General features: G+C 39.2%; 1 protein-coding gene and 1 long non-coding RNA gene across 6 annotated transcripts in view; one reads left to right on the top strand and one right to left on the bottom strand.

The window, feature by feature from the left end:
* Positions 1–2,102, top strand: part of ATP2C1 (ATPase secretory pathway Ca2+ transporting 1) — a 154,640-nt gene extending 152,538 nt beyond the window's left edge. For 4 of the 5 annotated variants that reach the window (XM_061421518.1, XM_061421527.1, XM_061421554.1 and 1 more), the window contains one exon: positions 1,311–2,102. In XM_061421518.1, coding sequence (XP_061277502.1) covers positions 1,311–1,441 — 131 coding nt within the window. In that variant the 3' untranslated portion in view covers positions 1,442–2,102. The remainder of the gene's footprint in view (positions 1–1,310) is intronic. The other variant, XM_061421547.1, reaches the window with a different exon arrangement.
* Positions 2,103–7,456: 5,354 nt separating this feature from the next.
* LOC133250464 (uncharacterized) lies at positions 7,457–12,478 on the bottom strand. Its single transcript, XR_009737335.1, has 2 exons — positions 12,018–12,478; positions 7,457–11,871 (listed from the first exon to the last, which is right to left on the bottom strand). It is a non-coding gene; the product is annotated as an uncharacterized LOC133250464 (long non-coding RNA).

Below are 12,478 nucleotides of genomic sequence, written 5' to 3'. Positions count from 1 at the left end.
ATAGGTTATCACTTGTCAAAATCATATTTGGTGATTCTGAAAGACAGAGTAATTGTAGTTGATAACTTTTTAATTTTGTTTGAAGAAAAAACTAGATTTAAGCTCACTAAAAACTAGATGGCTTGTCTTTAAAATTACCCTTTTGGTTGTTAAGCTAACATTTTCCTCTTTGCACGTCTTATTTTATGAAATAACAGCCCTAAAAACAGAGTTTTACTAAGTTGATGTGGAAAGTGAAAGTGACTGAGTCGTGTACGACTCTTTGCGACCCCATGGACTGTGTCTATGGAATTCTCTAGCCAGAATACTGGAGTGGGTAGCCTTTCCCTTCTCCAGGGGATCTTCCCAAGCCAGGGATGGAACCCAGGTCTCCCGCATTGTGGGTGGATTATTTTTTTTTTTTTTTTTTTTTGTGGGTGGATTATTAACCAGCTGAGAGCCACAAAGGAAGCCCAAGAATACTGGAGTAACCTATCCCTTCTCCAGCGGATCTTCCTGACCCAGGAATTGAACTGGGGTCTCCTGCATTGCAGGCGGATTCCTTACCAACTGAGCTGTCAGGGAAGCCTGATGTGGAATACAGACATTATTTTTTCATACACTCTGCATGAAATGTATCATTGTATAGTACATTTAAAGGTTAATCTTCCTGTGTAAATGTGAGGATGGATGCATTTTATGATAATGCTAGTTCTCACTCTTGGGTTTTTAAAGTTAATTTGGATATTTTTGATCACTATTTTTTGCTGTAAGTTAATCTTAATGTTGAACTAGTTTAATTTCAGGATTTTAATTTCATACTCATATTCTTTCCTCTTTAAAAAAAAAATGCAGTTTTAAGAAGACACGTGAGATTTTTTGAAGCAGTAAATAAGAATGAGATAGTGTGAACACCATTGTAAAGACATGGTCTTTTAACAGTAACTTGCAAGTGGAATAGATGCAGATTTCAGTCAAGGTATTTCCCACTGCTTGAACAGCCTTTAAAAAACAGAAAACTCCTCTTGGTTGTGTTGCTGTTGAAGTTTGTGATTCTCAGGTTATTATTCAGGGAACGCAGTCAGAGGACTTGTTCTCTGGGTTCTAGTTCTCTGGTGCTGCTTGTCCTTGCTGTGTGACTTTGGGTAAGTCATTTGGTGCATTTGAGCTTTACTTTCCTTATTTTTAAACTGAGGCTAATTGTGGCTACTCAAGGAATGGTTGAGAAATAATGTATTTTAAAAGCTGTGGTAAAATGCTAAAAAAACATAAGCTATTAACCTCTGAAATTATAAGTTCAAAGAATTGTAAAACTCTTTTTTTTCTTGCAGATTTACTGTTTCTTCTGGGTCTCACCTCGTCAGTGTGCATAGTGGCAGAAATTATCAAGAAGGTTGAAAGGAGCAGAGAGAAGATCCAGAAGCCTGTTAGCTCGACATCGTCGTCTTTTCTTGAAGTATGATGCATATTGCATTCTTTTATTTGCAAACTAGGAATTGCAGTCTGAGGATCATTTAGAAGGGCAAGTTCAAGAGGATAAAATGAAGATTTGAGAACTTTTGAACTTTCTATTGACTAAAAATGAGTGTTAAAGACTTGAGACTTTAACCTGCTGACAGTCCCAAATGAAATTATGCAACTTTGGTAACATTTTCCTTGATTTAAATTGGCTTTTGCAACTGAATGGAACTTCATAAAGTGTATGGGCAGTTATTTAATTAAAAAAAAAAAAGGTAAAACCTGAACCACCTTCTGCACTTAAAGAGGTCTAACAGTTCAAATACACTATCTATTCTAGATAGATATGATTTTTTTTTAATTTTTAAATATTGTACTATTTATGGTGGTGGGGCTTTCTTACTAATACACAAATAAATTTAATCATTTCAAAGGCATTCTGTTTGGTTTAGGAAGTTAATTCCCAGGAGTGCCATATTTCAGCTACTGTATGTCCTTTTCCCTGCAGTGTAAGCAGTTCAGCTACCTTGTTATCATTTTTGTATCTCATGTTTTTTGCACAGGATGTGACCACTGTCAGATCACTGTTCTTTTCTTTCTTTTTGTGATTGAAAAGCCTATACTGCAATTTGAAGTAAATGTTTGCTTTTCTTTGTAAGTGTAAATGGTTGCCTTTTTTCTTCCTTTTTTTATTTTTGGTATGAGTCTTTGGTCTAGCAAAATTAATAAATACAGAGCTGTTGAGTGGCTTTCTAGGTAGGGTAGCTAGGTAGGGTAGTAATTAACATTTAGTCATGGAGTCAAAAATATTTAAGACTGTTTGAGCTGAAACTGATAGCAGATTTATATTAACTTGTTATGCCTTTTTTAGAGTTAATGTAAATACATATTTTGTCAAGTATCATCTTGATGAAGTCACCTCCTAAATATAAATCCAAGTACCTCACCTGAATATCTGAATTGTATTATTTTCAGTGTCTTTTTATGTGTACTTTAAAGAATCTTTTTTAGAAAGTATAGAGTGGTAAACTTCAAGAATTGAAAAGCCCCAAACTTAACAGACAGTTTATGGACCAGAGTGTAAGCGGAAGATTCTGTGCTGACCTTGGTCTCTGTGAATCTGCAGCTTTGGGGCCTAGGTGGTGCACAGCCCAGAGTCTGTCCCTCTCCTCCTCCCACCAGTATCTTCTGTCTTCTTTCTGCTTTACTGGGCAAGCTAAAGAAATAGATAGATTTGCTCTTGGAATGCCATCAGTTTTTGTAATAGCTGGATGGGGTGTAGGTAATTTGTTTTGAGTGTGTGGCAAATTTGGGCCAGAAATTCAGAATTAGAAATACATTTTCTGTTGAGTATTTCTCTCTGAAACAGAAACAGGTCTCAACTTCTTACATGTTTAATTCTTCCTAAAGTTTACTGAATTTTGTATTTTATAATTATACTTTCCAGTTTTTATCTCCAATATTAAACTGCACTGTTAGCACCACAGTACTTTTGTTAACGATAGGAAAGATACCTGTTCTGTGAGTCTGTGCGGATATAACTGAAACAATTTAGTGTAAGGACCTGAGATGTCTGCAGTTGATTCTGCTTTACTCTTTAAGGCTTGATAGTCAAATGTACATGGAAGCCATTGTCTAATCAACTTTTTCTTTAGTGATGGTGATGTTTCATATCTAAATTTTGTAATAAGTTTTCTTCTCTGTTACAAAGACTTCAAATACGTATTAAGTGCACGTCAATCTTTTGCTTTGCATTTTAGGTTCATATGAAATAAATGTGCCTATTCTGATATTTAAGATTTTAAACCTCCCCCCAGAATGATTTATTTTCAAAAGTTAAGGTTCTTCCAGTTGGGACTGTTAATGTTAAAATCATATGGATGTTGAAGATACAGAAATTACACAGTACTCATAGTACACTGAATCTGTGATTTAAAAAGAAGTGAAATGTATAGTACAGATATCATCTGTATAACAGATTTCCCACAGTAAAACAACAAATTAGAGTTCGTCTCTGTGTGTATTTCATATAGTATATTATCTGAATTAGCATGGATAATCCAAATGCACTAGTATCTAAATTTTTAATTTTTCCCCATTTCCTGACCCTAAGACTTGCTAGATGTAGCCCCTAACAATACTAACTTGATTTTTCCATGTTAGACTACCTCATGAAGTTTTCTGTCCTCAAAGTGATTAAATGTCAGGGAAGAAAAGGAACTTTAATTCACCAACGAGGTAGACAGTCCTCAAATGATTCAAATCGACTGCAGAGGAACAAGACTTAGCATGTTCTCTCAGATTTGTGCTGAGCACTGCATGACCCGGAGATGAAACTGTGAAACTAAACAACCTCCCCCTCAGAACACAGGCTTCTTTTAATAGCAGTAACTTCACTGACAAGAATAAAACACATTTTTATATCTCATACCCTAGCAAGGCATATCTGTTACACTGACAGTCTTTCTGAGTCATTGCACATTTTGATCTCTTTCATGTAGTACCTAAGTAAAGTATGGCCAGAACACTGGCCATACTCACAACAGATTCTCAGTGACTAGACCTGGTTTGGTGGCAAACAATAAATATAAGATCTAAGAACCTCAGTTAACTTTACCTTGCTTTCTGCCTCTGTCACTTGGCAATTTGTGTGCATTTTATTTCTACATATGAACTAACCTGAACTTAGATGGATGAATTGACTGTCATTTGAGAAAACTTTTCTTTAGAACTTAGATGTACTAGGAATAGAAAGGTGGTAGCATCTGTGCCCTTCAAGAGTTCATGGAACAGGTTAGCTGAGGATATAACGTTAACAGGCTGTCTGATGAAAGTTCGTAGTGGTATTTGCATATTTATTTTGGAAATACACATACATTAAAAATGAATACAGTGCATTTTACTGAAAGGTTCCATTGACATTGACTTTTGGAAATCTTTGAAATGCCTTTTTAGAGTAAGCTGCGACCCAAATAGTAGCTGCTCTGCATACTAAAACATGGTGTGGATAAATGTTAATCCTAACTGGTATATGGGTAGACAGATTATCCTGATAATTAAGCTTCCTTGAGCTCAGTTAGTACTTGGAATGACTATGAACTCTTGTTGGGTTTAGGGGTTTGGTTTTCAGAGTTGGTTATTATTAATAATGGATCTTGGTTAACCAGTCCTTGATATTAATGTAGGTATAATAGTCTTCAAATAGTTTGGTAGGTTTCTCAGTCTTAACTTGGAGACGAAAGTGAAATACATTAAATACAGTGGTTAAGTGCTGCCTCAAGTGCTGCAGTAGCGAAAGGAGAGAAATACCTTCATTGGAAGATGTGATCAAGAAAATTTCCTAGAACTAGTGGCATCTGAATCACACCGTAAGTTGAGAAACTCCAGTCAAGGACAGCAGGATGTGGCAACCAAAAGGCATAACCTCTGCAGAGTGTTGGTGGAGTCTGGAAGGGACAGGTGAAAATCACAGGAGTTTAGGGCTATGGCAAGGCCTCGCCTAATTTGAGGGCAGGACAGATAGGCTGGAGCCTCATGAAGGAGGTGGAGGAGAAGAATCTGAATTACAGCCTGCTGGAAGATTTCAAGAGTGTGGAGTTGGGGGTTTTGTCTTGTAACATGCTGAGGGGAGTTCAGAGGGTAAAGATAAAACAGAGAGACTGATTAGAGAACTGTAGGCACTTAAGGGTTAGAGGGACCAACTTAGATGTGGCAATTAGTATGGAGAGGAGAACATGGAATTTCTGCCTTCTAAGAGCATTTGACATGACCCGATAGGAGGACAAGAAGATACTACATCTTCTAGCTTTTTGGCTTGGGTATTAGAGTGTTGGGAAAATTTCCAGAGCTGAGCAGCTTTTAGTGGGACACAGGTTGATTTCAAGTGTGAAGTTTGTGATGTTCTTTTTCATATTAGATGAGGTTTCTAGCCTGGGATGAATTAAAACCATGGCTGACTAATTATAGGTAATAGGAAAATAATTTCTTCTTACACACATTGATTTTATACATATATATATATATATATATATATATGTATGTATGTATATATAAGTAAAATTATTTCATTCCAATCCTAAAGGAAAAGTCAAAGAGTGTTCAAACTACCACACAGTTGCACTTATCTCACACATAAGCAAAATAATGCTCAATATTCTCCAAGCTAGGCTTCAAAGTATGTGAACGGAGAATTTCCAGATGTTCAAGCTGGATTTAGAAAAGGCAGAGCAATCAGGGATCAAATTGCTAACATTCGTTGGATCATAGAAAAAGCAAGAGAATTTCAGAAAAACATCTGCTTCATTGACTATGCTAAAGCCTTTGACTTTGTAGAACACAACAAACTGTGGAAAATTCTTCAAGAGATGGAAACACCAGACCACCTTACCTGCCTCCTCAGAAATCTGTATGTAGCTCAAGAAACAACAGTTAGAACCAGACATGGAACACTGGTTCAAAATTGGGAAAGGAATATGTCAAGGCTGTATATTGTCACCCTGCTTATTTAACTTATATGCAGAGTACATCATGCAAAATGCTGGGCTGGATGAACCACAAGCTGGAATCAAGATTGCCGGGAGAAAAATCAATAACCTCAGATATGCAGATGACACCACCCTTATGGCAGAAAGTGAAGAAAAACTAAAGAGCACCTTGATGAAAGTGAAACAGGAGAGTGAAAAAGCTGACTTAAAACTCAACATTCAAACAACTTAGATCATGGCATCTGTTCTCATCACTATGGCAAATAAATGGGGATGCAGTGGAAACAGTGACAGACTTTATTTTCTTGGGCTCCAAAATCACTGCAGATGGTGACTGCAGTCACTAAATTAAAAGACGCTTGCTCCTTGGAAGAAAAGCTATGACCAACCTAGACAGCATATTAAAAAGCAGAGACATTACTTTGCTGACAAAGGTCTGTATAGTTAAAGCTATGGTTTTTCCAGTAGTCATGTATCAATGTGAGAGTTGGACCATAAAGATAGCTGAGAATTGATGCTTTTGAACTGTGGTGTTGAAGAAGACTCCTGAGAGTCCCTTGGGCTGCAAGGAGATCAAATCAGTCAATCCTAAAGGAAATCAGTTCTGAATATTCATTGGAAGAACTGATGCTGAAGCTGAAGCTTCAATATTTTGGCCACCTGATGTGAAGAACTGACTCATGTGAAAAGACGCTTTTGCTGGGAAAGATTGAAGGTAGGAATAGAAGGGGACAACAGAGGCCGAGATGGTTGGATAACATCACCGACTTGATGGATATGAATTTGAGCAAGCTCTGGGAGTTGGTGATGGACAGGGAGCCTGGCATGCTGCAGTCCATGGGGTCACAAAGAGTCGGGCACGACTTTACAACTGAACTGAAGTAAAGCAATAGGAATCTAGAAAAATGTAGTGATGAACCTATTTGCAAGGCAGGAATAGAAAATAAATAATGGTATGGACTTATAAATATGTCCATAGAGAATCTTGGTGCCCTGTGAGGACCTAAAGGGTGGGATGTGGGGAGTTGAGAGGGTGGCTCAAGCAGAGGGGGTATATGTATACTATGACTGATTCACGTTGTTGTACAGCAGAAACTAATACAACATTGTAAAGCAGTTATTCTTCAATTAAAAATACATTTAAAAAAAGTAAAGCAATAAATGAATGTGAACTCAGCTTTGAAAGTAATTTCTTTTGTTATTAAGAGTTATGGTAAGAGAGTAGAAAACAGTGCTGATTTTTTTGTTTGTTTGTTTGTATTTTACTCATAGTTCTTTGGATCTCTCTAACCTCATATCTCACACATACTGTTTGAACACAGTCCACTTAACTGGTCTTTTTGGACAGTAGTTCTTCAACTTGAAATCCTTTTTGCTCTGTTTTAATTTGATAATCAGAGATTTTACCTGTTCTTCAAAGCCCAGTTGAAGAGCCAACCAGGATGGCCTTTCCAGATGGCTCTAAAGGTATGTGTATGTATGTGTGTGTGAGGGGTAAATACTGGTTAAAATAAATGGAGCCATAAGTTTGCATATACAGTTGTGGGATTTTATTTTTTAGAAAGCTTAAATTTTAAGTATAAGCCACTTAAGTGATAAATGCAGATAGAAATTTGCTATAATCTTCTGATTTATTCAGAGTAAATTTAGGTGGTGGAAGTTTGGGTAGGAAAAACATTTTGAGGCTTTAGTTTTGATCCTTGTAAATTCCCCTCTGATGTAGACCTGCCAGCACTCCATGTACCTGAGAGTGTGGGGCCTGCCCGTGTCTGCACTGCTCCAGGGAGGCAGTGCTTCCTGTGCGGATCACAGGACGTACCTGGCTCTGCCATTCTGTTCCCTTTGTGTTTGAGTCTAGCCAAATTGGCAGATATCCTGGCAAAGGCCCATACATCTACAGTGGCCCCAAGGCTACTGGCCTGGCTGAACTGCCTTCATACATCAGTCCCAGATGCCCCATCACCATTATTTCTTCAGCAGTAATTGCATTCTTGCTACTTAGATAAGGGTAGAAATTATATCTCACAGTATTAAAGCACAGTGTGGGAAATTGGGCACATTGTTCTACATGATCCTAAAGATGTTATTTTTGTTTTCTGAGTATTTTCAGCCTTTGAATTAAAAAAAAAAAGAAAAGGCTCTTGGATACATGTTTTTTTTTTTTTAAATACCAATTCACTCAGCTATATTAGTTTTATATTGAGGCCTTCCCTGTTATACAGTTAGAAGTAACAATTTGGTGTCATCTGTGGTTATAAAATACCATAATGCCTTGACGATTTTTCATTTTTCATCAAGTCGGCACCTTAAAAGCCAATATGAAACAACTGGTTATGTGAGTCGCACAAAATATTATCTTTGAGCAATACATAGCAGGCCCCAACCAAATGGCAGAAAAATGTATGCTTGATAAAAAGGACATGACAGCTTTCATACTGAAGCATTGCTAGATGGATTTTCAGTTCAGTTCAGTCGTTCAGTCATGTCCATCACTTTGTGACCCCATGAATTGCAGCACGCCAGGCCTCCCTGTCCATCACCAACTCCCGGAGTTCACTCAGACTCATGTCCATCGAGTCAGTGATACCATCCATCCATCTCATCCTCTGTCATCCCCTTCTCCCCCTGCCCCCAATCCCTCCCAGCATCAGAGTCTTTTTCCAATGAGTCAGCTCTTCGCATGAGGTGGCCAAAGTACTGGAGTTTCAGCTTTAGCATCATTCCTTCCAAAAAACACCCAGGACTTATCTTTAGAATGGACTGGTTGGATCTCCTTGCAGTCCAAGGGACTCTCAAAAGTCTTCTCCAACACTACAGTTCAAAAGCATCAATTCTTTGCTGCTCAGCTTTCTTCATAGTCCAAGTCTCACGTCTATACATGACTACTGGAAAAACCATAGCCTTGATTAGATGGACCTTTGTTGGCAAAGTAATGTCTCTGCTTTTCAATATACTATCTAGCTTGGTCATAACTTTCCTTCCAAGGAGTAAGCGTCTTTTAATTTCATGGCTGCAGTCACCACCTGCAGTGATGTTGGAGCCCAAAGTCTAACACTGTTTCCACTGTTTCCCCATCTATTTCCCATGAAGTGATGGGACTGGATGCCATGATCTTAGTTTTCTGAATGTTGAACTTTAAGCCAACTTTTTCACTCTCCTCTTTCACTTTCGTCAAGAGGCTTTTGAGTTCCTCTTCACTTTCTGCCATAAGGGCCGTGTCATCTGCATATCTGAGGTTATTGATATTTCTCCCAGCAATCTTGATTCCAGCTTGTGTTTCTTCCAGCCTAGCGGTACTCTGCATAGAAGTTAAATAAGCAGGGTGACAATATACAGCCTTGACAAACTCCTTTTCCTATTTGGAACCAGTCCATTGTTCCATGTCCAGTTCTAACTGTTGCTTCCTGACCTGCATATAGGTTTCTCAAGAGGCAGGTCAGGTGGTCTGGTATTCCCATCTCTTTCAGAATTTTCCACAGTTTATTGTGATCCACACAGTCAAAGGCTTTGGCATAGTTAATAAAGCAGAAATAGATGTTTTTTTGGAACTCTCTTGCTTTTTCGATGATCCTGTGGATGTTGGCAACTTGATCTCTGGTTCCTCTGCCTTTTCTAAAACCAGCTTGAACTGAAATTTCACGGTTCACGTATTGCTGAAGCCTGGCTTGGAGAATTTTGAGCATTACTTTACTAGTGTGTGAGATGAGTGCAATTGTGCGGTAGTTTGAGCATTCTTTGGCATTGCCTTTGGGATTGGAATGAAAACTGACCTTTTTCAGTCCTGTGGCCACTGCTGAGTTTTCCACATTTGCTGGCATATTGAGTGCAGCACTTTCACAGCATCATCTTTCAGGGTTTCAAATAGCTCAACTGGAATTCCATCACCTCCACTAGCTTTGTTCATAGTGATGCTTTCTAAGGCCCACTTGACTTCACATTCCAGGATGTCTGGCTCTAGGTGAGTGATCACACCATCGTGATTATCTTGGTCATGAAGCTCTTTTATGTACAGTTCTGTGTATTCTTGCCACCTCTTAATATTTTCCGCTTCTGTTAGGTTCATACCATTTCTGTCCTTTATCGAGCCCATCTTTGCATGAAATGTTCCCTTGGTATCTCTAATTTTCTTGAAGAGATCTCTAGTCTTTCCCATTCTGTTGTTTTCCTCTATTTCTTTGCATTGATCCCTGAGGAAGGCTTTCTCTCTCCTTGCTATTCTTTGCAACTCTGCATTCAGATGCTTGTATCTTTCCTTTTCTCCTTTGCTTTTTGCTTTTCTTCTTTTCACAGCTATTTGTAAGGCCTCCCAGACAGCCATTTTGCTTTTTTGCATTTCTTTTCCATGGGGATGGTCTTGATCCCTTTCTCCTTTACAATGTCACGAACCTCCGTCCATAGTTCATCAGGCACTCTATCAGATCTAGTCCCTTAAATCTATTTCTCACTTCCACTGTATAATCATAACAGATTTGATTTAGGTCATACCTGAATGGTTTAGTGGTTTCCCCTACTTTCTTCAATTAAGTCTGCATTTGGCAATAAGCAGTTCATGATCTGAGCCACAGTCAGCTCCTGTTCTTGTTTTTGCTGACTATATAGAGCTTCTCCATCTTTGGCTGGAAAGAATATAATGAGTCTGATTTCGGTGTTGACCATCTGGTGATGTCCATGTGTAGAGTCTTCTCTTGCGTTGTTGGAAGAGGGTGTTTGCTATGACCAGTGCATTCTCTTGGCAAAACTCTATTAGCCTTTGCCCTGCTTCATTCCGTATTCCAAGGCCAAATCTGCCTGTTACTCCAGGTGTTTCTTGACTTCCGACTTTTGCATTCCAGTCCCCTATAATGAAAAGGACATCTTTTTTGGGTGTTAGTTCTAAAAGGTCTTGTAGGTCTTCATAGAACAGTTCATCTTCAGCTTCTTCAGTGTTACTGGTTGGGGCATGGATTTGGATTACTGTGATATTGAATGGTTTGCCTTGGAAACAAACAGAGATCATTCTGTCGTTTTTGAGATTGCATCCAAGTACTGCATTTCAGACTTGTTGACCACGATGGCCACTCCATTTCTTCTAAGGAATTCCTGCTCATAGTAGTAGATATAATGGTCATCTGAGTTAAACTGACCCATTCCGGTCCATTTTAGTTCGCTGATTCCTAGAATGTTGATGTTCACTCTTGCCATCTCTTGTTTGACCACTTCCAATTTGCCTTGATTCATGGACCTAACATTCCAGGTTCCTATGCAATATTGTGCTTTACAGCATCGGATCTTGCTTCTATCACCAGTCACATCCACAACTGGGTATTGTTTTTGCTTTGGCTCCATCCCTTCATTCTTTCTGAAGTTATTTCTCCACTGATCTCCAGTAGCATATTGGGCACCTATCGACCTGGGGAGTTCCTATTTCAGTATCCTATCATTTTGTGTTTTCATACTGCTCATGGGGTTCTCAAGGCAAGAATACTGAAGTGGTTTGCCATTCCCTTCTCCAATGGACCACATTCTGTCAGACCTCTCCACCATGACCCAGCTGTCTTGGGTGGCCCCTCATGGCATAGCTTAGTTTCACTGAATTAGACAAGGCTGTGTCCATGTGATTAGATTGACTAGTTTTCTTTGATTATGGTTTGAGTTTGTCTGCTCTCTGATGCCCTCTAGCTACACCTACTGTCTTACTTGGGTTTCTTTTACCTTGGATGTGGGGTATCTCTTCACGGCTGCTCCAGCAAAGTGCAGCCACTGCTCCTTACCTTGGACGAGGGGTATCTCCTCATTGCCACCCCTCCTGATCTTGGACGTGGGGTTGCTCCTCTCGGCTGCCACCCCAGATTGATGAATTTTAGGTAGTTATAAATGAGTGTGTCTTCATGGTCCTTTATCATATTCATCCATATAGTTGCATAATATGACTGCATTGGAATTTATAACCATCTTTCTTCAGGGAGTAGGTCTAGATAGATAGCCCATGAATTAGAGGTGTTAAAAATTAAGAGAAACTGTTTAATATTTTCCTAACTCACCCACATAGGGCTGTTAATTTAATCTAGGGGATGACAGACCATTGCCCGCAAATTTTATTCACACACAAGTACTCACATTCACTTCCATATTGTTTACCACTGCATTCATGTTGGTCTTTCATAGAAGGTTGCCCCTGATGCAGCTGTTCACAAAGAGCAGAATAAGGCCTCTGCAGTGTGTTCAGTGGACCAGAAAGGAGGGGGCATCAATCTTCTCTATCCTCCAGTTTCTGAACAAGGTATTCTGTCTGAAATGGATGCAGCTGATACCAGGTTTGCTGTCAGTGACTCCTGGGTCTCCACCAAGGTTCCTGTCTGCGGAAAAAGTCAGAGACTCAGTCTGTTCTCAGAACATCATCAACAGGAAGGACATGGCAGCTGTTACTGGTCCAGCTCATCACCAAGGCTCCCTCTTACAATGGGCTGGGGTGTTCTGTTCTGTTCTGTTGTCCCATGTGACTTATGCTTTTCAACACACACACGGCCTCCTTCCCCCCCACCCTCTCCCCCTGCCCACACACACAACCCCACTCACCT

This window comes from Bos javanicus, chromosome 1 (assembly GCF_032452875.1).
Source record: "Bos javanicus breed banteng chromosome 1, ARS-OSU_banteng_1.0, whole genome shotgun sequence".
NCBI lineage: Eukaryota > Metazoa > Chordata > Mammalia > Artiodactyla > Bovidae > Bos > Bos javanicus.
The sequence above is the reverse complement of the archived record's forward strand: the minus strand, read 5'-3'. Positions and strand labels throughout refer to the sequence as shown.